This window comes from Pan troglodytes, chromosome 11 (assembly GCF_028858775.2).
Source record: "Pan troglodytes isolate AG18354 chromosome 11, NHGRI_mPanTro3-v2.0_pri, whole genome shotgun sequence".
Lineage (NCBI taxonomy): Eukaryota > Metazoa > Chordata > Mammalia > Primates > Hominidae > Pan > Pan troglodytes.
Genome location: NC_072409.2, coordinates 11,416,103 through 11,437,826, shown reverse-complemented (window position 1 = coordinate 11,437,826; position 21,724 = coordinate 11,416,103). Strand labels below are relative to the sequence as shown.

Here is a 21,724-nt window from a genome sequence, read left to right as displayed (position 1 = left end):
AACCTGGGAGGCGGAGCTGCAGTGACCCGACATTGCGCCACTGCACTCCAGCCTGAGTGACAGCAAGACTCTGTCTCAAACAAAACAAAACAAAACAAAACAAAACCCAAACCAACCAACCAAACAAAATAATGCTTTCTTCTGAAAGGACCTGCCTGAGGCTATTTTATAGTTAACTTAAAAAAAAAAAACAGTAGAAGGAGCACATTCTAAAATAACAGTGGGCTGGGTGTAGTGGCTCACGCCTGTAATTCCAACACTTTGGGAGGCCAAGGCAGGTGGATCACTTGAGGTCAGGAGTTCCCAGCCTGCCGAACACGGTGAAACTCCGTCTCTACTAAAAATGCAAAAATTAGCTGAGCGTGGTGGCGTGTACCTGGAATCCCAACTACTTGGAGGCTGAGGCACAAGAATCGCTTGAACCTGGGAGGCGGAGGTTGCAGTGAGCTGAGTGTGTGCTGCTGCACTCCAGCCTGGGTGACAGTGAGACTCTGTGTCAAAAAAAAAAAAAAATAATAATAATAATAATAAAGTGAAAAGTATAGCAAATACATAAACCAGTAACAGTCATTTATTATCAAGTATTATGTACTGTATATAATTGTATGTGCTGTACCTTTATATGACTGGTAGCACAGTAGGTTTGTTTACACCAGCATCACCACAAACACTTGAGTACTGAGTTATGCTATAACCTTTCTATGACTACGGCATCACTAGGTGATGGGAATTGTTAGCTCCATTATAATCTGATGGGACCACTGTTGTATATGTGGTCCATTGTTGACCAAAACGTCGTTCTGCAGTACATGACTATATTGAGTTAAATAAAATAAATGGTCAAAATTAATTTTACCTGTTTCTTTTTCCTTTTTTAAAACGTGGTATTTGAGAATTTAAAATGTGTGGATTACATTATATTTCTGTTGGACATTGCTGGGTTATAGCCTCATAGGCCTTTCTCAACCAGGATTTCATGAGAGAATTAAGCCTTGTGCCTGAAGGTCCATTGTATGTAATGAATGTACCATCTCAGGAGAGTTAAGAAACAGTCACTCAAATCATTTTCTGTGCTCTGTGGTTCAGATAAGAAACTTAGATGAGAAAGGCTGTAGCACCTGTTGTTACTCTTTTTTCTGTTGTTGCATGCATTTACTGTTCATTTTTTATTTTATTTTATTTTATTTTTGAGATGGAGTCTTGCTTTGTCGCCCAGGCTGGAGTGCAGTGGTGCAGTCTCGGCTCACTGCAAGCTCTGCTTCCTGGGTTCATGCCATTCTCCTTCCTCAGCCTCCCGAGTAGCTGTGACTACAGGTGCCCGCCACCATGCCTGGCTAATTTTTTGTATTTTTAGTAGAGACAGGGTTTCACCATGTTAGTCAGGATGGTCTCGATCTCCAGACCTTGTGATCCACCCACCTCGGCCTCCCAAAATGCTGGGATTACAGGTGTGAGCAACCGCGCCTGGCTGCTGTTCATTATTTTTTATTGCTTACTAATAATATTCCATTGTATAAATGTACCACAACTTGTCTGTCCATTCTGCTGCTTGACATTTGTGTTTCCAGGTTGAGGCTGTTATTTAACTTTGATTTTAAGTTCAAGGGTGCATGTGCAGGGCGTGCAGGTTTGTTATACAGGTAAACATGTGTCATGGGGGGTTTGTTGTTTCAAATTTCAATTCAAATTCCTGTAGTGTTTCTCTCAATTGTATAATGAGGGCTGTTGGTTTGAGACAGATACTACTAAGCTTCTAAGTTGTTTTTCTCTTTTTTAAAATCTCAGATGAATGTTACATTTTGCCAATTACCATTTCAATATCTATTGAGAGGATCATATCACTTTTTTATCTTGGAATTATCAATATGCTTATTTGATTATTAACATTAGCTGATTCCTGTATTTCTTAGCCAAACTTGTTAAGTTTGAGGATTTTTTTTTTCCGTCACTTTTTGTGCTGTGGTATAAACTATTTGCCATAAGAATTATGTATTCTTCAAAAGCCTGAGAGAACTCACTGGTAAAACCATGTGGTCTTGGAACCTTTGGGTTAACTTTTCTCGTTTCTTGCAGGGTTTTTAGCATACTCATCAAATATAGAAAAGTTTCAGTTAGTCAAAAATAGAAGGCAGTGCGAAGATTAGGTCAGAGCCTGCACCTTCCTGTGAAGCAGGTACTTCCAAAAATTTCATTTTGTATTCCCAGCAATAGTCAGGATGACCCTGCAGCACATGAGGATCAACATTAAGAAAGATTGAACTGTGCTGAGACACATGAATTGCAATGGGAAAAGTGAGCAACAAGTTAGAGATTGCAGAAAACCAAAGTAATAAATTAAGGGACAAACTACAATTTTCTTCTGAAACTCAGAGCAAAAACAAAGGAAGATGAATGTGATGAATTGTTTCTAGGAGATGTCATGTGTGTATATCACAGGAATTCTAAAAAGGAAGGGTGGGCAGATGTGAGAAAATGTTTGTAATGTATTAAGGACAAAAGCAGATTATAAAACCACAGCTATAGTATGAGCTCAGTTGAGAGCCAGTGTGTGTGCATGTGTGTGCCCCTGCACCTGTGAGTGTGGGCATAGCTACTGGCCATGGATGTGCTCTGTGGCTGAGGGTCCAGGCTCCAGAGGCAACAGGCCTAGGTTTAGTCCTGGCTCTCATATTGAACACATATGAGGATTTGAGCAAATTGTTGAACTTCTCCAGCTATGCCTCTATTTCTTCATCTGTAAAATGGGGCAATAATAGTACCTATTTCATAGGGGTGTTGTTAGAATTCAGGGAGCAATGGATAAATATATGTAAAATTACTGACATTGTGCCTGACACTTAGAAAATGTCCTCAGTAAATGTTATTGTTTTTATTGTCATTATTATAAACCAAAATGTAAACTTTAGTTTTCTCTGAGTGTTAAGGCTAATAGGTAATTTAAATTTTCTTCATTGGAGGCCAGGCCCAGTGGCATCTGCCTATAGTTCCAGTTACTCGGGACGCTTAGGCAGGAGGATTGCTTGAGCCCAGGAGTTTAAGGCCAGCCTAAGCAATGTAATAAGACCCTGCCGGCCAGGCTTGGTGGCTCGCAGTTGTAATCCCAGCACTTTGCGAGGCCGAGGCAGGTGGATCACTTGAGGTCAAGAGTTTGAGACCAGCCTGGCCAACATGGTGAAACCCCGTCTCTACTAAAAATACAAAAACTTAGCCGGGCATATTGGTGCGCCTGTAATCCCAGCTACTCGGGAGGCTGAGGCAGGAGAATTGCTTGAATCCCGGAGGTGGAGGTTGTGAGCTGAGATCGCACCATTGCACTCCAGCCTGGGCAACAGAGGGAGACTCTGTCTCAAAAAAAAAAAAAAAAAAGCATTCAGATTTTTAAAAAAAGTTCTTCATTGGGCTTTCTGTATCATGCAGGTTTTCTGTAATGAACATGTATTAGGTCCCTAATTAAAAAAAAGAAAAGTTTTTCTTCTTCTTTTTTTTTTTTAAAGAGAGTATCTGAATGATGTATTTGGAAAAAAACATTTCCCAAGAATATGGAGAAAGGGAATTGAACATAATTCCCAGTGTAAGAGTGGAATGAACATGTGGCCCTGTGGGCCTAGTCCCAGTTTGTTAATCTTGTGAGCAGAGCTGCTGGCGGCTGCTCTCAGTCCGCTAATCGGGCTCTTTCTCTGTCACGTGGACAGGAGACTGCTCACAGAGTTGCAGTTGGCTGCTGCCCTGCGTTGACAGCTGGTTCTAATTGTGCAGAGCTATGTAGTACTAGGGCTGGAGAGGGAAGGTTTTGGGAAATTTGCATCATCTTCCTGACCCTAAGTCTGTATGTTTTCCAAGCAGATGGTAGCTTGAGGATTTGATGAAACAGTAGTGACTGTAAATGAGTTGTTATTCTATAGAAACTAGTATGACCTGAAAGCTGAGAAAGATAAATTGCTTCTGCTTATTCAGTGAGTACATATATGTGTATACTGATTTCACTGGAGGCACCATTTTTCCACAGTGATCCTTTCCCCCTCTTGTGGTTTGTCTAGCCAGGGGTTCTGGGGCCTCGGGAGGCCCTCATGTTCATTTCTTCCACGGCCCATCCTGCCTCCTCCCTTTCTCCACACACACAGCCCTTAACAGGTATTTATTTCAAATTACCAAAGTGAGTTGCTCTCACATAAGAAAATGCAAATATCCCGTGCACTTACCAAACTTGATTCTAGTATAGTAGAAGGTGCTTAAAGGGTTTGGGCCCTGTCTGCCGTGCTCTCCCTCATGGCATCAGGGCAATACAGCCTACCAAACACTCCATGTGAGGGTTTGGGGAGCCACCTCTGCCCAGTCCCTACGTTGTTTTCCCATCCCATGCAGAAAAAAAAAAATTGCACTCTTTACCTTCCCTTAAGGCTGGGACCTGGCCTCCCACCCCTGTCCTGTCTCACTGTTTCTTCTCCCACTCCTCCCCAGGCTCCTTCTGCTCCAGCCATGGGCTACCTTGCTGTTCTCAGATATCTCATGGTGTTCCTGAATCAGGGTCTTGACCCGTGCACTTCACTTCCTTCTGCCTGGGACCCTCCTCCCCTAGATACCTGCAGAGCATGCTCGTTTACCTCATTCCTGTCTCTACTCCATGCCAGCTTGTCAGACAGGCCTGCTGAGACATCCCCTCCAAATATTCCTACCTTCATCCTCATTCATGCTTTTTCGCAGGAGTTATCTTCTGACTTATTATGATTTCTTTAGAAATCTCTCTTCTCCTGTAGAAGGTAAGCACCATGAAAGTAAGAGCATGTTTGTTTGTTCACTGCTGCATTTCCTAAAACATACTTTAATTTTGGTGAATAAATGAATGTAGATGTGCTTTATAAACTGCCAATCACTGTTGTCTCTTCCTTTTTCTCTTCCTTCCTCCTTTATGCTTTCATATCAACCCTTTCCCTTCTTCAAACACCATCATCATCATCATCATCATCATCATCATCACCACCACCACCATCATCGTCCAAGAAAGAACTAAAGATACCTCAGTCCACTGGCAGCTCCCAGAAGGCTTGGACCTAGGCAATGTCTATTAGGACTGCAACCTTGGGAAATAAAGCAGGAAAGTCCAGTTGTCCTTTGTGGCCTTGAGTTGTGGTAATTTATGTTCCTGTCTGTCCCTGCTTTGAGCAGACACCAATTTCAAGACCCGGTCTGACTCACTGTGGAACCTTTCCAGCACAGTCCTGGCACTTAGATGGCTCTCTCTTCTTCCTTTCCCACTTGCCCTTAATCCCTTTATTCCTCCTCCTCCCTTCTTTTCTTCAATTTTTCTTCCCCTTTCCTTGCTTCCTTGTTCTTTTTGTCTTTCTCTCCTTCCTGTTTTTCTTTCATGTTTCACTGCAGCTGGTCTTCTTCCAGGGAGGGCTTGGGACAGTGCCTGGCAGTGAGTTCCCCTCCAGCCATGAGCTTTTCTGACTCCCTCAGTGCTAATGCTCCCTCCCTCTGCTACCAGGGGACCTGCATGCACTTGATTCTAGCCTTAACAGCTCTCCTGTAGGACAGGTGTGTTTCCCTAAGGTCCAGCTGGTCATGATTTTCACGTAACTACTCCATCAAAAAGTACAGAAACAGGGCTGGGCGCGGTGGCTCACGTCTGTAATCCCAGCACTTTGGGAGGCCGAGGTCGGTGGATCATCTGACGTCAGGATTTGGAGACTAGCCTGGCCAACATGGCAAAACCCTGTCTCTACTAAAAAATACAAAAATTAGCCAGGCATGGTGGCGGGCTCCTGTAATCCCAGCTACTCGGGAAGCTGAGGCAGAAGAATTGCTTGAACCTGGGAGGCGGAGGTTGCAGTAAGCTGAGATCGTGCCACTGCACTCCAGCCTGGGTGACAGAGTAAGACTCTGTCTCAAAAAAAAAAAAAAAAAAAAAAAAGGACAGAAGCACCTAGTGGTCATGTGAAAACTTTGTGTTATTTATAAATGTTGACACTGATAGGTTATAAGTAGGTTATGACTTTATAAAAATTAGGCATATTTTAGAGTATTTACTCAACTTCAAAATATATTTTTTACAAGGTTTACAATGTGTAATATGTCATCTACTAAAAATTATTTTTTCCAAATGATCTTGTACATGATAAATAGTACAGGAAAGCTTATGAAGAAAAACCTTCACCTCAGTCCCCTCCCCAAAGGTACACTCTTTAAACTGTTTTTTCTGCTGGTTACTTTTGGAATTTTATTTGGCACACCAAAGCCTGAATTTCTTGTTTCACCAGCTTTGTGTGGTATTTTGTGACCGCTCACTTCCTATGCTTTCCCTCCGGTTCTCCATTGCCCACCTTCTGTTGATTATACTTTTACATTGCCTAATTAATGAGCTTCACCAAACTCATCTCACTTTTCCTTAGGTGGACTCTTAAAGTTGAAAACCATCAAACAACACTTATTATTATGGCTACATAACTGTTACACATAGTCAAGCCAAGTACTATGCCAGGATTGTGTTTCATTCCCTAGTAACCCTGGGCCATTCAAAAGAGAATATGCCTCACAAGACCTGTAGATTTTCTTCTCTTTTAATCCATTGATTGCTTGATACTGGGTATGTATTATATGTTGATTCATGTTATATTTTTAATTGCTTTTATATTTCCCCAGAGGCTTCCCTTCAGCAGCACTTTGTCCTGCTCCAGTGTGAACTAGTTGTTTTCCAGTCTTTTGCGCAGCTGTTTTTATAGGACCTTCCTTTGCAATGCTCTATGGTTGGACTCTTTCCTTTTTTTTCCTTCGTCGTATTTATTGAGGTTTAATTACATCCAGTAAAAATCACCCATTTTAGTAAACAGTTTGGTGATTGTGAAGAATGAGTGTTCTCATGTGGAGACCTTGTCTGTCAACCCCAAAAGTTCTGTGTGCCCCTTTGTAGCCAGTTTGCCTCCTGTTCCCAGTCCTTGGCAACCAAGGATCTAATTCCTGTCTCTGTCATGTTTACCTTTTCCAGAATGTCATGTAAGTCAAATCATAATACTTTCTTGTGTGGTTTCTTTCACTTAGTATAAAACTGTTGACATTCGTGTACGCTGATGTATGCGTCACTCTGTCATTCGTGTTTTTATTGCTGAGTAGTATTGGATTATATGGCTGTACCATGATTTGTTCATCGCCTCACCAGCTGGTGGAAATCCGGGTTGTTTCTAGTCTGGGGAAATAGAGAATGAAGTTGCCATAAACATGCACATACAAGTTTTTTGTGGACATATATTGGTATTGGGTAAATACCTACCCAATGGGATTGCTGGGCCTACCAGTGAGATTGCTGGGGCAGTTGATAAGTGTGTGCCTAACTTGATGGGAAGCTGCCCACCTGCTTTCCTAAATGGCTGTTCTGATCCTCCATAGCACCTGGTATTGTCACTTATGTGTGCTTTTTGCGATGATTGAATTAAATGTGGTGTCCATTGTCATTTAGTTTGCATTTCCCTACTGACTAATGACATAGAGCACCTTCCCCTGTGTTTACTTGCCATCCACGCATCCTCCTGGTAAAGTGTATGAACAAATCTTTTCTTTGCATTTTTTTTTTTGAGACAGTCTTTGTTCTGTCATCCAGGCTGGAGTGTAGTGGTATGATTATGGCTCACTGCAGCCTTGAACTCCTGGGCTCAAGCAATCCTCCTGCCTCAGCCTCCTGAGTAGCTAGGACTGCAGGCAAGCACACCATGCCTGGCTAAGTGTTTTTTGTTTTTTTTCTAATTTTCTGTAGCGACAGGGTTGCACTATATTGCCAGGCTGGTTTCAAACTCTTGGGCTCAAGCAATCCTCCTGCCTCTGCCTCCCAAAGTGCTGGGATTACAGATGTGGTTTACTTTTTAAAAAACATTGGTGTATTAGGGTTCTCTAGAGAGACAGAACTAATTATATATATATATATATATATATATATATATATATATATATATATATGATATATATACAAAAGGGAGTTTATTAAGTATTAACTCACACGATCACAGGGTCCCACAATAGGCTGTCTGCAAGCTGAGGAGCAAGGAGACCCAGTCCGAGTCCCAAAACTGAAGAACTTGGAGTTCGATGTTTGAGGGCAGGAAGCATCCAGCATGGGAGAAAGATGTAGGCTGGAGGGCTAGGCCAGTGTAGTCTTTTCACATTTTTCTGCCTGCTTAGATTCTAGCCGCATTGGCAGCTGATTAGATAGTGCCCACCCAGATTAAGGGTGAGTCTGCCTTCCCCAGCCCCCTGACTCAAATGTTAATCTCCTTTGGCAACACCCTCACAGACACACCCAGGATCAATACTTTGCATCCTTCCATCCAATCAAGTTGACACAGTATTAACCATCACAATTGGGTTGTTTGACTTCTATTGTTGAGTTGTAACAGTTTATATTTTATATACAAGTCTCTTTTCTATCACATATTTGTTTTACAAAATGTTTTTTCAGTCTGTTGCATTTCCTTTTCTTAACAGTGTCTAAGTACGTTAGAGGGGTTTTTTCTAAGTTTTTGTCTCTTTTTCTTCCAAAGTCATTGTCATTTATTACCTTGGTTTTCCTTCCATTCTGTTGGCTTCACTCATATGCCTGGTGGCTTGTAGGTGTTGTGACTTTTTTCCCCTGGCTTTTCTCCTGAGGGGAGTCTGCCTGGGATAGCCAAGTGGCCTGGGCAAGACACAGCAGGTTGCCCACACTGCAGGATGACAGGGTGGGGACTGGCATGCAGGGTGCAGTTTTCTAACTGTCAGCAAAACGAGGCGACCTTTATTCTGTGGGTTCCAGCATGGAAGCCTTTAATTCTCCCATCCCACTTTTTGCCCGGGGGTGGATGCTAGCAGGCAGCGGGTGGGGGTGCTGGCTGAGACAGTGTCCAGTACACTGACCTTTCATTTGTCCTCTGTTTATTGTTCCTTAATGACTCTGAGCCAGGAGCCTTTCTGAGGTCCCCCAAGGCAGCCTGACTTCACCACCTCTGTAGCCCCTTCCTGGCATAGTCTAGCTTGAGACTTTCTGTTTTCGTTTAATCAAAATCCGTGCTGATCTCCAGTAATGTGTTGAAATCTCTCATTTGACGAGGGTAGTAGTGCCCTCCACTCCATTCTCTTCCTAGTTTAGGTCTATCTTTTACTTCTGTGCTTTGTCAGAGGGGTCTTGGGAGTGATGTTAGGCAAATGCGTATGTCAGGTGTCATTTGAACATACAACCTGTTTTGAACTTAATATGGCACCAGTTGTAGGTGGTTTTGGGTTTGTCGCAGACACAGATGATGGAATCAGCTTCTCCCTTTTGAAACTTGTTTTTAATCATGGACTAACTTCATTGTTCTCTCACATATTTGATTCATGGTCTCATTAAGAGTTATAGAAAAAGATGATATTTGATTGTGTTTACAGTGAAATATATACAAATACAAGCATTTATATTTTGTTAATAACTATTAGGATCTGCTGGAACTGCAGATTTTACTGAGGGGAGAACTGGTGGTACTGGATGCGACCCCCACCCACCAGTGGATGAGGCTTCTCTGAAACAGACCAGATGCGTATTCTCCCCAGTTAGCATATCCATAAACTATGGCACATTTGCTGCCTAAAAGAACCAAGAAGCTTCTTTGCTTCCCTTATCCTGCTTTGTAGTCTCAGATTGTTGTGAGTTCTGACTTTTCTGACACCATGTAGAGCGTGGGCTCTGGAATCAGACTGAGGTTTGAATCCCAGTTCCAGCACTTACTAGCCGTGTGACCTTAGACATGTGGCAATCTCTCTGAGCCTCATAGTCTCATCCATCAATTGGTGCCTATCTCATCGTCTTGTTTGTGGATTCAGTAAGTTACAGCGTGTAAGTCCCCTAGCCCAGAGTCTAGCAGGCCATTTTAACACTCAGTAAACACTGATTCTAGATATCCCTAAGTCTCTGCCCCTGGAGGAGCTCCCTATGTATCTGTAGACATTTTAACTCTGGATCCTATTATCCCTTTTGTCTTTTAAGCCCTGCCTGTGTTGCCAGAGGCACTATGCCCCATTCTGGCCATGGCAGCCCGATTCTTGGGCTGGCCCTAACTCAGGTGTGGTGCTCTCAGAAGGCTGCACAGGTTCTGCTTTGGTCTATGCCTTCATGTCACCCAGTTCTCCTCTAGGCTGCAAGCCTGCCGGAGCCCCGGCTAAGGCCTGCAGCTCTGTTCTGGCTGTGGTGAGGATGGGCTCCCATCACTTCTACCATCCACTACCTGTGTGGTCTGGACAAATTACCTGCTTGTTACATATTATTTCATTTAGAAATTGGAGGTCAGAGCAGTCATATCCACTGTGAGGGTTCTGTGAGGATAAAATGAGATGGTCTCTGTGGAGTGTGTAGCACAGTTCCTGGCACAATGTAGGTGCTCAATAAATCTTGCTGGTGCTTCCCTCTGGCTGGGCCTTGGCTCTCATCCTGGCACCATTGGAGTCCTACTGTCCAGGGACTGCTGTCCTGTGTGCCTCCTCCATCTGATTCCAGGGGCTCTCCTGGCCTGAATTTTCAGCCCCTGCACCCACTGCTCAGCTCTGCCTTTCCCCTTTGAGCATTATTTAATTTAATAAGCATGTTAAAAATATTACAATGTATCATTTTTTTCTAAGCACTTTGCAAATATCGGCCCATTCAATTCCTATAACTACCTTACAAAGGAGGTGCTATTATTAATGCCATTTTTCAGATGCAGAAAGTCAGGCACTGAGAGTTTAAGTGACTTGTCCAGGGTCACACAGCCAGGGAATCAGCCCTGGTCCATGTAAGTCCTTAACTACTATATGCTGTGGCCTCTTTTTTGTGACCCTTGTGCCCTCAGAGCTCAGTCCTGAGACCAGAGCCAGCCCCTCTGCCAGATCCCAGGTGGGTAGCTTTCATGGAATTCTGTTACTCCTGCTTGGGCCTCTAGACCCCCAACTTCCACACAAGGAAGGTGTGGACATCATGCACCTTTGCTACTGCCACAGCAGTCAGTATATATGGTCTCCTGGGGTGAATATAGATAGAGAAGAATGTAGACTTCCTTGTGGGTGACAAGGCATGGAAGCCCTGAAGGACACGCCAGCCATTCTCTTTTATTTGCCCATCTCCTTAGCCCATTCTTAACTCTGTCACAAGAGTCTAGGCCTTGAATGCCTTACTCCCCAGTCAGACCCACTCTGGTCAGGTCCCCAAAACTGGCACTGTCTCCCTGACTGCCTTACTGGGTCACCTATCTCCCAGGGTGTTTCAGAACTCCTTTGGTTAGGTGTGTAATTGTCCCACCAGTTCTTCTGAAGATGATTTATAAAAGCAAATCTGGCAGGTCTTTCCTGTTGTTTTTTTTTCCTTCCTGTGAGAGGGTAGGATGGGAAGAGTGGGAGAAACATGGAGGGAGGAGGAAGAAGAAAGCCATTGAGCACAGTGGTGATGTGCTGTTGGCTGGTGCCAGCCTGGCAGTGGTCCTGAGGTCTGTTGTAGTGACTTGCCCTTGAGGCAATGCATTTTCCATGTGGACACGTTTGATGAACGTGATTTGGAGATGACTGCAGTGAGAGTTAGGCACACGTGGAAGGGCCATGTGCTGACGCCAGCTTCCTGTGGCCCGATGGCCTAGATGCCGTGGGGGTCTTCAGAGAGGACTTGTCACCACTCCCCAGTCTCCTTTCCCAAGGCCTTACCTGATGGACTCCAGACACGGTCAGGGTTGGGCCTTTCTCAGCTCACCTCAAGGCGTCTGACTCCCAGACCCCTAAGCACAAAACCGGCAGCTAGTGGAGTGAGCCTCATGGTGGGGTGGCCCAGAGCAGCTTTGCAGGGGCGGCTGAAACCAGTGTTGATTCTTGCTTTCACCTAGGAATGCTTACAGGTGGGGGTATTAAGACTAAGTTGTTTTTGCACAGTTAGGGATTATTTCCACAGTGTCTTTGTGATAAACATTCTTCTTTGACTGTCAGATGAATGTCTAAATGAATTTTTTGTTGTTAACGTGTTTTTTATTTAAGGCAGCTGGTCAGATACCCCTTTGGTTCTGGGCCCACTGATTTTGAGTTGTCTGTGGATGCCAAAGAAGGTATGGCCAGGAGGTACCTGGCTATCTTGGACGGGAGCTCAGGAGAGAAACTTGGGCTGGACACAGACATGTAGTTGAAGCCACAACAGTCAGTATATGTGATCTTCTAGGGAGAAATATAGAAGAATGTAGAAGATGACCTTGGACAAGTTGAGGTGGAGATTGTGTCAGAAAAGAAAAGAGCAGCCGGAAAATAAGACTAAGAGTGAGGGGCCCGAAAGGTGGGGAGACAACAGGAGAACACAGTGTGCAAAGGCAAGGCAGAGGACAACAAATATGGTGGAGGCCAAGAGCGGCCGGTGAAGGGGCACTAATTTCCTAGTTGGGAAGTTGTCTTAGGGGAAGGAACAGTTACAGGGGAGCAGAGAGCAGGGAAGGCAGGTAGGAGAGGGGAGTGAGTTTAAGTCGTTCTGTTGCAAGGGAGAAGAGTGAGCAGGAGCTGGAGGGGACAGGGTCTGGGAGAGGTGTTTTTTATTGTTATTAATATTAATGGGAGAAGCTTAATGCATGTTAAAATGCTAGCAGGAAGGAGAAATTGGAGAGGAAGACGTGGAAGGTACAGGGATGACAGAGGGCATCAGAGTAAGATCTCTGAGAAGGCAGAGGGGTGGGATGGGGGCAGGAAGAGAGCGAAAGAAGCCCCTCTTTCATTAAAGCCAGAAGGAGGGAGAGGATGCAAGGACATTTAAGTTTGGTGGCAGGAAGTTTTCTTCTCATAGCATCTGTTTTTCCTTGATGAGCCTGAGGAACACCCTGGTGACAGGAGGAAGGTCTCAGCAGCACCTGGTAAAGGACTGCACAGGCTCTTAGTCCCCTCACATCCAGTCAGCTCAGCCACGAAGTCAGGGCCAGGGACCGTCTGGGCAAGATGTGGGCCTCAGCGCCCATGGGAAGGGCTGTGCGACAGTCCCTGGGCAGCGCAGTGGCTCACCACAGACACAGAGCTACCAGGGCCATACTGGTCTCATCCCAAACCCTTGTCTCCCTTCTAGAATCAGCCTTGTCTCCTCTGGTCAATTTTAACTAAATTACACTCAAATAAGTTCCACAGTGTGGACCTTTTTTAGGCATTAGTGACTGGAAGAGTTTTGTTCTATTACTTCACATTTTCCTAAACCCACTTAACACGGATGGAATCTCTTGTAATCCTGTAAGACCAAACACAGAAGAGGAACTGCGCCAAAGCGGTCAGGCCCAGTACTTGTTTTAGCACAGATAGAATGGTCTTACTTCTTCTGACCTTGTGATAAATCTTCTGTGCTGAATTTGGGAGGTCTTCACACTGAGGAGTGCTCATGCTTCATTCATTCAACAGAGGCTGCTTGAGCATCTACTGCCAGCCAGGCCCTGTGCCCCGCATGTCACCTCCCTTGTCAGGCTCTGCGTCCTTCAGTCTCCGTCACAATTCTATGGGGTTAGCTACAGCATCTTCATATTTAGTACTGAAGGAACTGATGCCGAGAGAGGTGATTTGTCTGGTGTTTCCCAGGAAATAAGTGACATGGTGTGGGATTCAGAGCAAGATATTTTGGCTCAAAATCCTTTGCTCCTTCCATTTTATCAAAGTACTTCTCAAACATAATGTTTTACTCTGCTGATGTGTTAATTTTAAATGTTACATGCATTCTAGTGCGAAAGATTCCTTAGGAAATTGTTAAAACCCAATAACTCCACATAGAGTTTTTGAATTAGGGTCTTAGAAATGTTCAAACCAAGTAAATTTAGGGAAGATGTATTAAGTACCAACTGGTTCTTGCCTGCATGATATCAGCAAAATGAAAGAGAAATAATAATAGATTTTGTTAATAATTCAAGACAGTAAAGAGAGAATGGTGTGGGAAAAAGAAGACGTTTGGCGTTCAAGCTGAGTCTGAATACTGCCTTGTTGCTTAACAGCAGCGTGCCCCTGGGAAGAGGAAGGCAGGTAACCTTTATCAAGTACCTGTCACGTGCTAGGTGCTTTGCATGTCTTAATCTCATTTAATTGTTATAATGAGCTTCACAGATAAATATAGTATCATACCCACTTTAAGATGAGAAACTAGAAGTTCTGAGAAGATAAGCATTGTGCAGCTGGTGTGTGGCCAGCCAGGATCTGACCCTGGGGTCCACACTGCTCCCTTTCTGGGTGTTGTCTGAAGTTATTACGGTGTGGAAATAAGACCACAGAGTCTGTATTAAATTCACGCATGCACATGTGCGTGTGCGCGCACACACACACACACACACACGACTTCTGCTATTTATTTGAAAATTCAGGAAAAATACAAAGGGAGCAATTATCAGCTAGAAATTGGGCAACAACCATGCCTCAGTCCTGAAACATCAGTTTTATGAGTTGGGTTTTATATTTGGTTATAAACCCATACTTTTCCAGGACTGGCTTTGTGATTCACTGGGGAGAGAGGCCTTTGTCTTCACAAACAAACTTTAAAAGGGCAATAATAACATATATTTGCAAAGTGATTCAAGTATGTGTTTTAAAGAGAGGGAGATAGTACATGTAACTGAGGTAGGTCAAACATACATTTGAAACCGAACATAGCCTGGGTGCAGTGGCTCATGCCTGTAATCCCAGCCCTTTTGGAGGCCGAAGCAAGAAGATCGCTTAAGGCCAGGAATTTGAGACCAGCCTGGGCAACACAGTGAGACCCCCGTCTCTACAAAAATAAAAATTAAAAAAAGAAACCAAGTGCAAATATATGTCATCAGAACAAGAAGAATCATAGTAAACAGCTGAAACTTCTACAACTTAAAGAGACTCATCTCTGCTTTTGAAAAGTAGAGTCACAATATTCATCCAAGAGAAAGAAACCTCTTTATTAAAATGGATGTGGTGAGAATTACATGAGGTGACATAGGTGAGGTGCCCTGTCCAGCACCTGCTGTGTGGGGAATTCTTGCTAAATGGTAGCACCAGTGAATTCTGTTGTCATTGCTATTACTTGAGTCTAAGTTGTGAGGGTGTGAAGGACATGGCAGGCTCCAGGTTGTTTGTGTTCTCTTGTGTGGGTGACCTTAAGGACAGAAGTGAGGCACCAGGAGGAGGTGTCTCGGCCTCTGGCTGATTCCTCTGTGTTCCTAAGTCCAGGGCATTCATCTTGTGACCAGGAGCTGCTGTTGCCTTTAGCCAGGCTCCCACCAAGCCCCTGTCTGTGGCTGATTGTCAGGTCCTAAGGTCTGTTTGACAGGCGTGGCCCTTCAGACGTGACTGCTAGTGGCCAGTTTTGTCCTGGGCTGTTCCTACTGCTCCCCTCCCCGCTCTCCTAGGAGACCCCTGATCTGTATCTATTGTAGCTGCTGGGCAGCTGCCTCTCACTAAAGATCTTATGAAAACTCTAGGTCAATGGCAAAAAACCAATGTTATTAGTAATACTGAGGCCTGGTAGGAATTAAAAGGCAGTCTTGTAACTTATAGGTGGAGAATTTCAGAATTTGCAACCTTTGCTACCTTTCCTCTAGTCTGTTTCAGGGCTCCACAAGGCACACACTGAGAATGCTGGGCATTTGGATGATGGCTTCTCCTTGGTCCTTTTTTGTAGCACCAAGTAATCCCATTAGATTGCTCCTATTGTGTCCAGCTTTTATCCCTTGGCTAAGAGCCAGCCTTACTGATAAATAAAATCTAGATAATTCAGTTCTTCAAATTATAATGCTAAACCTAGTGGAAAAAAAGAGACAAGGCCCCTGAACAAGATATTAAAGGGGACCTTTCCTTCTGCATGCTTTTGGTTATATGAGGGATTGGAGGGGCCAACTTCAGGACAGAATCTGAGGTCATACCAGAAGCTTCTCTGATTGCAGTAGGCTTGGACTGAGACTTTGCCTCACACCAGGAATGGATGATGTCATGTGGCCAGTGAAATCTGAGATTTTTTAATGGAGCCCTGGCATCACAACTATGTGGGGATGAGTTCTGCTGGTTAAAACATTTCTGTGCCCCCTCAGACAATTTGCATTGTAAGAAGGACTTCTGGTCTTAGAGAAGCTGGCAGAGTGGCAGTGGATTTGTTTTGGCACAGAAATCCTGGGAAAAATGGCCAGAGTTGTTGAGAAAAGTAATCCAGTTATCCTCATTTCTGGTAGTCCCAGGCTGCACCGTCACCTACAAACCCAGCCCTTCTCTTCCACCTGGTAAAGATGGGAACAGCCAAGGTGTCAGCCCTTTCCCACCTTCATGCATGCTCATGTTCCCATTTAATGCCCCTGGTGTATTTTGCATCCCAACTAGAATCACTGTTGAAATTCATTCTGTGCTTCCTAGGAACTAGCCAGCTGTGGATGGAGTAAGAAGGAGAAACACAGTCTTGCCCCTAACGTTGTGGCCTTTACCCGGAGGTTTAACCAGGTAAGCAACACCCCTTGCATGTGCCTATCCAGAGAGCAATCTGCTGCTGTCCCCTGTAGGCTGCGAGCCCCCTGCCAAAGCTGTCTCCCAGGCTCCCAGCTGGCCCCAGATCCAGCTTCTCATATGAGTCCCCCACCTTTATCCAGTTTTGTGCCATTATAGTCCATTTTCACAGAGCAGGTGGAACTGAACATACCTTTCCTATGCTTAAATCACTTCAGTGACTTCCAGTTTCACTTAAGCTAAGGTTCAAGTACCTTAATATGCTTTGCAAGGTTCAGCATGGTGGATCTCGCTTCTGTCCACTCTTCCAGCCTCATCTCTTTTCCCTCCTCCTGGCCTTCCTTCTCTTACTGATATACCTTATCTCTCTCCTGTCAGGCCCCATGTGTGTGGTCTTCACAGCCCAGAATCCTTCCTCCCTGTTCAACTTCCAATCAGATCTCAGCCTAAATGTCATTTCTTTGGGGAGTCTTCCCTGAATCCCCAGCCTGTGTGAGGTCACATATCCCCACATTGTACCCTGTGCTCCCTGTGATCCTTTACTAATTTGTCCTCATGTTGTATAACTCTGTAGTCTCCACCTTCCTTGCCGTCCTGGGAGCCCCATGAGCATGTCTATCTTGTTCATTACTGTGTCCCCCACCACCTTGCCCAATGTCAGGCATATCATAGACCCTCATTAACAATATATGGAACGAATAGATGAGGTGCTCAGGAAGTACTTTTTAAATTGAATTTTCTTGAATTCCTGATGGCCTGATCCCTGGCCTTGCACTACTTTAAACTGACTTGGTCCAACAAGAACCTGTGCTCCAGGTATGAAGATCTGGAATGATGATTGGAGACTTGGATCAACTGAGGGAGGTAGGGTGTCTTATTTCTCAGCCAGACCTGTGTGATCTTCAGGAGAAAGCATGCAAACCAAAACCCCAAATTGTACTGTTGACAGATTTCCTTCATTCTTATTTTTCTGGTTTCTAATGAGGCCAGTAGCCTAGAGGTTGCGTAGTATGTATGACTGGCCCTCTGGGTGATGGGGCCTGGATTCCCTTTGGGCCCTCTCTCCAGCTGGGCCTTCTCTCTCGGAAATGCTTGGTCTTGTGCATCACTGTTGCTCAACCCTCTCCAGGCTTCTCCAGCCTTGACCTTCCACCCCAAGTCCAGCGGGATCCTCAGAAAGGCACCAGCTTGTAGTTTGAAGATTGAGGCTCGAATTAGCATTATTATTATTTGATGAGATATAGTAGGAACCAAGAAAGACCTAGGTGCATCTGGAGTAGGGGCTGCACACTGTTTGTTTTGAAAAGAGAAGTTCCAAAGTCTTTTGCTTCTTTCTTCTTTGTTTTGAAAAATCGTCTCTTTTCAACTGAGCTTAGTCTTTAATTAAAAACAAAAAAAGTGTGAGAATTTTGTCAGGGAATTCATAGTTTCCTTAACAAAACTATTTGACTGGGAGCCAACTCAGTCCCCACCTCTGACCAGCCACAGAGCTCCCAGAGGAGGGTCTGCTGGGGCTCTGATGTAATCTGCTTTGCATGTGGATGCCAGGTCAACTTGGCAAAGGCGATGTGGCTTATTCTGTGAACAATTGTGTTGTGTCCAGCTCAGACCAAGTGATGAAATGAGCCAGAAGCAAAGTCACATTTTTTTTCAAACAGTGCTCTGGGAAATGGTCTTCCTGCTGGCCTATCAGCCAGTCGGAGAGCCAGCAGCTTCTGGACATAGCCCTGGTAGCTCTGGTTTGAAAATTGGCCAGAGGCCAGGCCTGGTCAGCCATTGGAGCTGCCTTCTTTGGGATGAACTCGTTGGCGTCCCTTCCTGGCAGAATTTTATGTGTGAGAACAAGACTCATCAGACTCCAAATAAAAGAAAGCAGGTCACTTACCTGTCTGAGCCTCAGCTTTCTTTTCTGTAACTGAGAATAATAGTAGTGCTCTCCTTGCACTGTTGTTATGAAGAACAAATGGAATATGAAGAGCTTTAGCACAATGTCTGGCATGTAGTAAGCATCCAAATGTTTTGGGAGAAGAAAAGAGAAATGTGAAGATCAGCTGATTGGGAGGAGGTTGCCAGGGGATTTGAGGCTTCTTGTGGCCAAACAGAAACCCAGTGGCTAGTGCTTGCCTGCTTCTCCGTGGGATCCGAGTCCCTTGGGATTTGCTCATAGAGTGGCTGAGGTGGAAGAGTTTGGCCAAGTTCACTAAAGGTCTTTTATGAGCCAGCCTATGTTACAACCCCAAGGAATACCCTGTGTAGCACAGAAGTTCTCAATCTTTTTTGGGTCTTGGGTTCTTTTGAGAATCTGACAGTATCACATATGAATGTTCCTCCAGAAAACTGCAGAGATATACAAATTTGCATTTAATTTTAGGGTGTTCACTGCCTTCTGGGAGTTTATGTGTGGACATTTATGGGTCTGCGGACAATAGACTGAGAAGCTGTGTCTCAGGGAATCCCACAGGCCTGGGTGTGAGTCTTATCGCAACAACTTATTAGCTGTATGATCTTGGGTTGGCTTTTGGCCTCTCTCAGCCTCATAGTCCTCATTTATAAAACAGGAAGAATCATTTTAAGTGGTTTTTGAAGACTAAACAAGAATCATGAATATAAACGGGTTACCCCAGTGCTTGACACTTAGTAAACATTCCATGTAAGCTTAAACAAAGGGGCAGAGTAGTAGGAGCTATGAGCTGAAAGGAAGGTTAAGACCAGACCAACAGGCTTGGGCATATGTGCAAGGTTGGCCTTGTATCACAAAGATGCTGAAAATTTTGGAAAAGGTGGAGAGGGAATTGGGAGAAATGTGGTTCTAGTCTAGGCCATGCTGCTAACCTGCTTTAAGGCCCCTCCTCTCTTTGGGTCTCAGGACCTTTTTCTATTCATGGAGATTGGACAGGGCCAAATGTTTCCAACTTGTCTCATGGGCACATTTTATAGTTGCTAATGACTGAAACCCCAGCTCAAACTCAGGTAAGCACAAAAGAGAGCTTCATGGTTTTTGTATAATAACTAAATCTAGGGAGATACTGACTTCAAATATTGCTGAATCTAGGCAGTGGGGACAGTACCATCTGAACTTGGTCTTGCTCTCTCCACCTCCAGGTTCTGCTTTCCTCTGAGCTGGTTCTACCTCAGGTAGCCTCCCCCTGTGGTTGCAGGATGGCTAGCAACAATTCCAGGCTTGTATCATATTCCGAGGGCAACCTCAGGAGAAAAGACCTGCTGCTTTTTTAGTAGCTCTATCTGATGCCCTGGAATTGAGACTCAGTGGCTCAGATTGCCCTGGCTTGTGGCCTATCTTGTTTGTTATGATCTAATCACTGTGACCAGGAAGACATGAAGCTCTGATTGGCCAGGTCTTGGAAACAGGCCTTCCTATGGAGGAGAGGTGGTAGGCCTAGGCCACAGGGACTGAGAATGGAGAAGGGGTATTTCCTCAAGGAAAATCAGGGTGTTCTGGAAGGAAGAAGCTATGGATGAGGGCCAGAAAGGAAGACAGATAGTTATCATAGACCTTCTTTTCTCTTGTACTCTTCCAGTCTGCTCTGAACTTTCTCCCCAAGTTGATACCTTGTTGATACCTTGTCACTCTCAAGTCCTGTCTGCCCTCTGAACTCCCATGCTCATGAGCCTAGTGACTGAATGTTTCTGCTTCCTCTTGGCTTTAATTGAAACTATTTTAAAAACATTTATTGAGCATTAATGCTGAACTTATTGAATCAGATACTATGCTAAGCATTTTACCCGTGCTATCTAATTCAATTTTCACGTGCCTAATGAGATAGATATTTTACACTCATTTCATGGATAAAGAAACTGAGGCTCTGCAAAGTGAAACAACTTGCTCAGATTTACATAGCTGGTGAATTCCTCTGCTTAAGGGGCCTTCTGTTTTTTTCTGAACACTTTTCTAATAGAAACTTCTGCTTTTCCAAACCTAATTTATCACAGAGCTGGGAGACAATGTTAGCATTCTCCTTTCTTCCACATGCTATCTCTAAACAGTTACTCTTTCCTCATTGTGTAATACTCCCTTTTATATGAGGCTCATCACTCTAGTTTTATTCATTTATGTATTCAGTAGTCATTGACTGAATATGTAATAGGCTCTGTGCTGGTTCAGGGGGTCAACAATAAACAAATTGTCGCCTTTGCCATTGTCAGCTCATAGTCGAGTGTAGGAGGCAAACATGATGGAGGCGATTCCAGTCCAGGGGAATCTGTGCTAAGATGGGGAAACCAGAGGAAAGGCATGTGCAGGAGCAAGGGAGGCCAGAGTGGGGTCTGTTCCTTCAATGTGAGTGAGGGATTGGAGCTGTAAACTGGCTGGGCACAAGAAAATATTAGAAGACAAAATGACAGCCCTTGGTGATTGATTGGTTATGGAGGGAAATGACAGAGAAGAGTAAAAGAGGGTCCTCTTTTGGTATTTGGGCAGTCCCATCCTTGAGACAGTGAACACAAAGGAGGAGCAGTTTTGAGAGTTGGAGATGAGTTAGGTTTGGACATGTGGGATGAAGTATGCAGGAGGTCATTGGATATTTGAGTCTGGAAGTCGGGGAAAGGTCCAGCCTGGAGATGCAAATATTGGAGTCACCTGCATTTGAAGGCCTGGGGTCAGTGAAATCATCCAAGGAGAAACAGAGGCCCAAGTGAGTACCTGAGGATTGCTGACATTTAAGGGATGGGCAGAGGAGAGGAGGCCACACAGGAGGCAGAGAGAGAGCAACCTGGGAGCAGAACACTTGGTGATATGGAAAGGGCAGTATCTGGAAATCAGTGTTTCAGAAATGAGGGAATGCTACAGAATGAGTCTTCTAAGACAGGGCTAAAAAAGCGTCCTTTGATTTTAGCAGCAAGGACAGTTTTGCAGGGATGTAGCAGGTTGAGTGGTAGATGTGAGGCAATGAAGAGAGCAGGTGTAAGTGATTCTTACAACACTGGCTCCAAGGGGAGCTGAGAAGGGAGTGGCTGGAGAGTGGAGGAGTCAAAAAAGTCCTGGGAGGTGGTTGCATGCTTTTTTCTTCTTTGAAGTGAGCAGATCCTTAAGGATGTGAAGGAGCCAGTGGACCTGGAAAAGTTAAAGATGAGGAGAGGGAGGAAGTACTTAATGAGGTAAAGTCTCAGAAAAGGTGGAAGAAGCCAAGACCTGGGTGCCTCTTCAGTGTAAGAGATGAGTCAGCAGAAAGGAAAGGGGCAGATGTAGACCCATTTGTAGGTGCAATACAAGGAGAGTGATGGCTTTTCTTCGTCAGTGAAATGGGAGGGAAAGGGGGAAGGAGTGGGGCGAGAAGATTGATGGGTTTGGGGAAAGCTTGAA

At 44.5% G+C, this 21,724-nt stretch overlaps 1 protein-coding gene across 37 annotated transcripts in view; it reads left to right on the top strand.

Annotated features, from left to right (window-relative positions):
- The window catches only part of RALGPS1 (Ral GEF with PH domain and SH3 binding motif 1), a 309,829-nt gene that overhangs the window by 104,801 nt on the left and 183,304 nt on the right, over nucleotides 1-21,724 (top strand). For 34 of the 37 annotated variants that reach the window (XR_010148845.1, XR_010148843.1, XR_010148844.1 and 31 more), the window contains one exon: nucleotides 16,318-16,401. The exons of the other annotated variants lie outside the window; for them this stretch is intronic. Coding sequence is in view for 31 of the 34 variants with exons in the window: in XM_054659088.2 (XP_054515063.1) it covers nucleotides 16,318-16,401 (84 nt within the window). In the remaining 3 variants the exon portion in view is untranslated. The remainder of the gene's footprint in view (nucleotides 1-16,317; nucleotides 16,402-21,724) is intronic. 37 annotated transcript variants of the gene reach the window in all.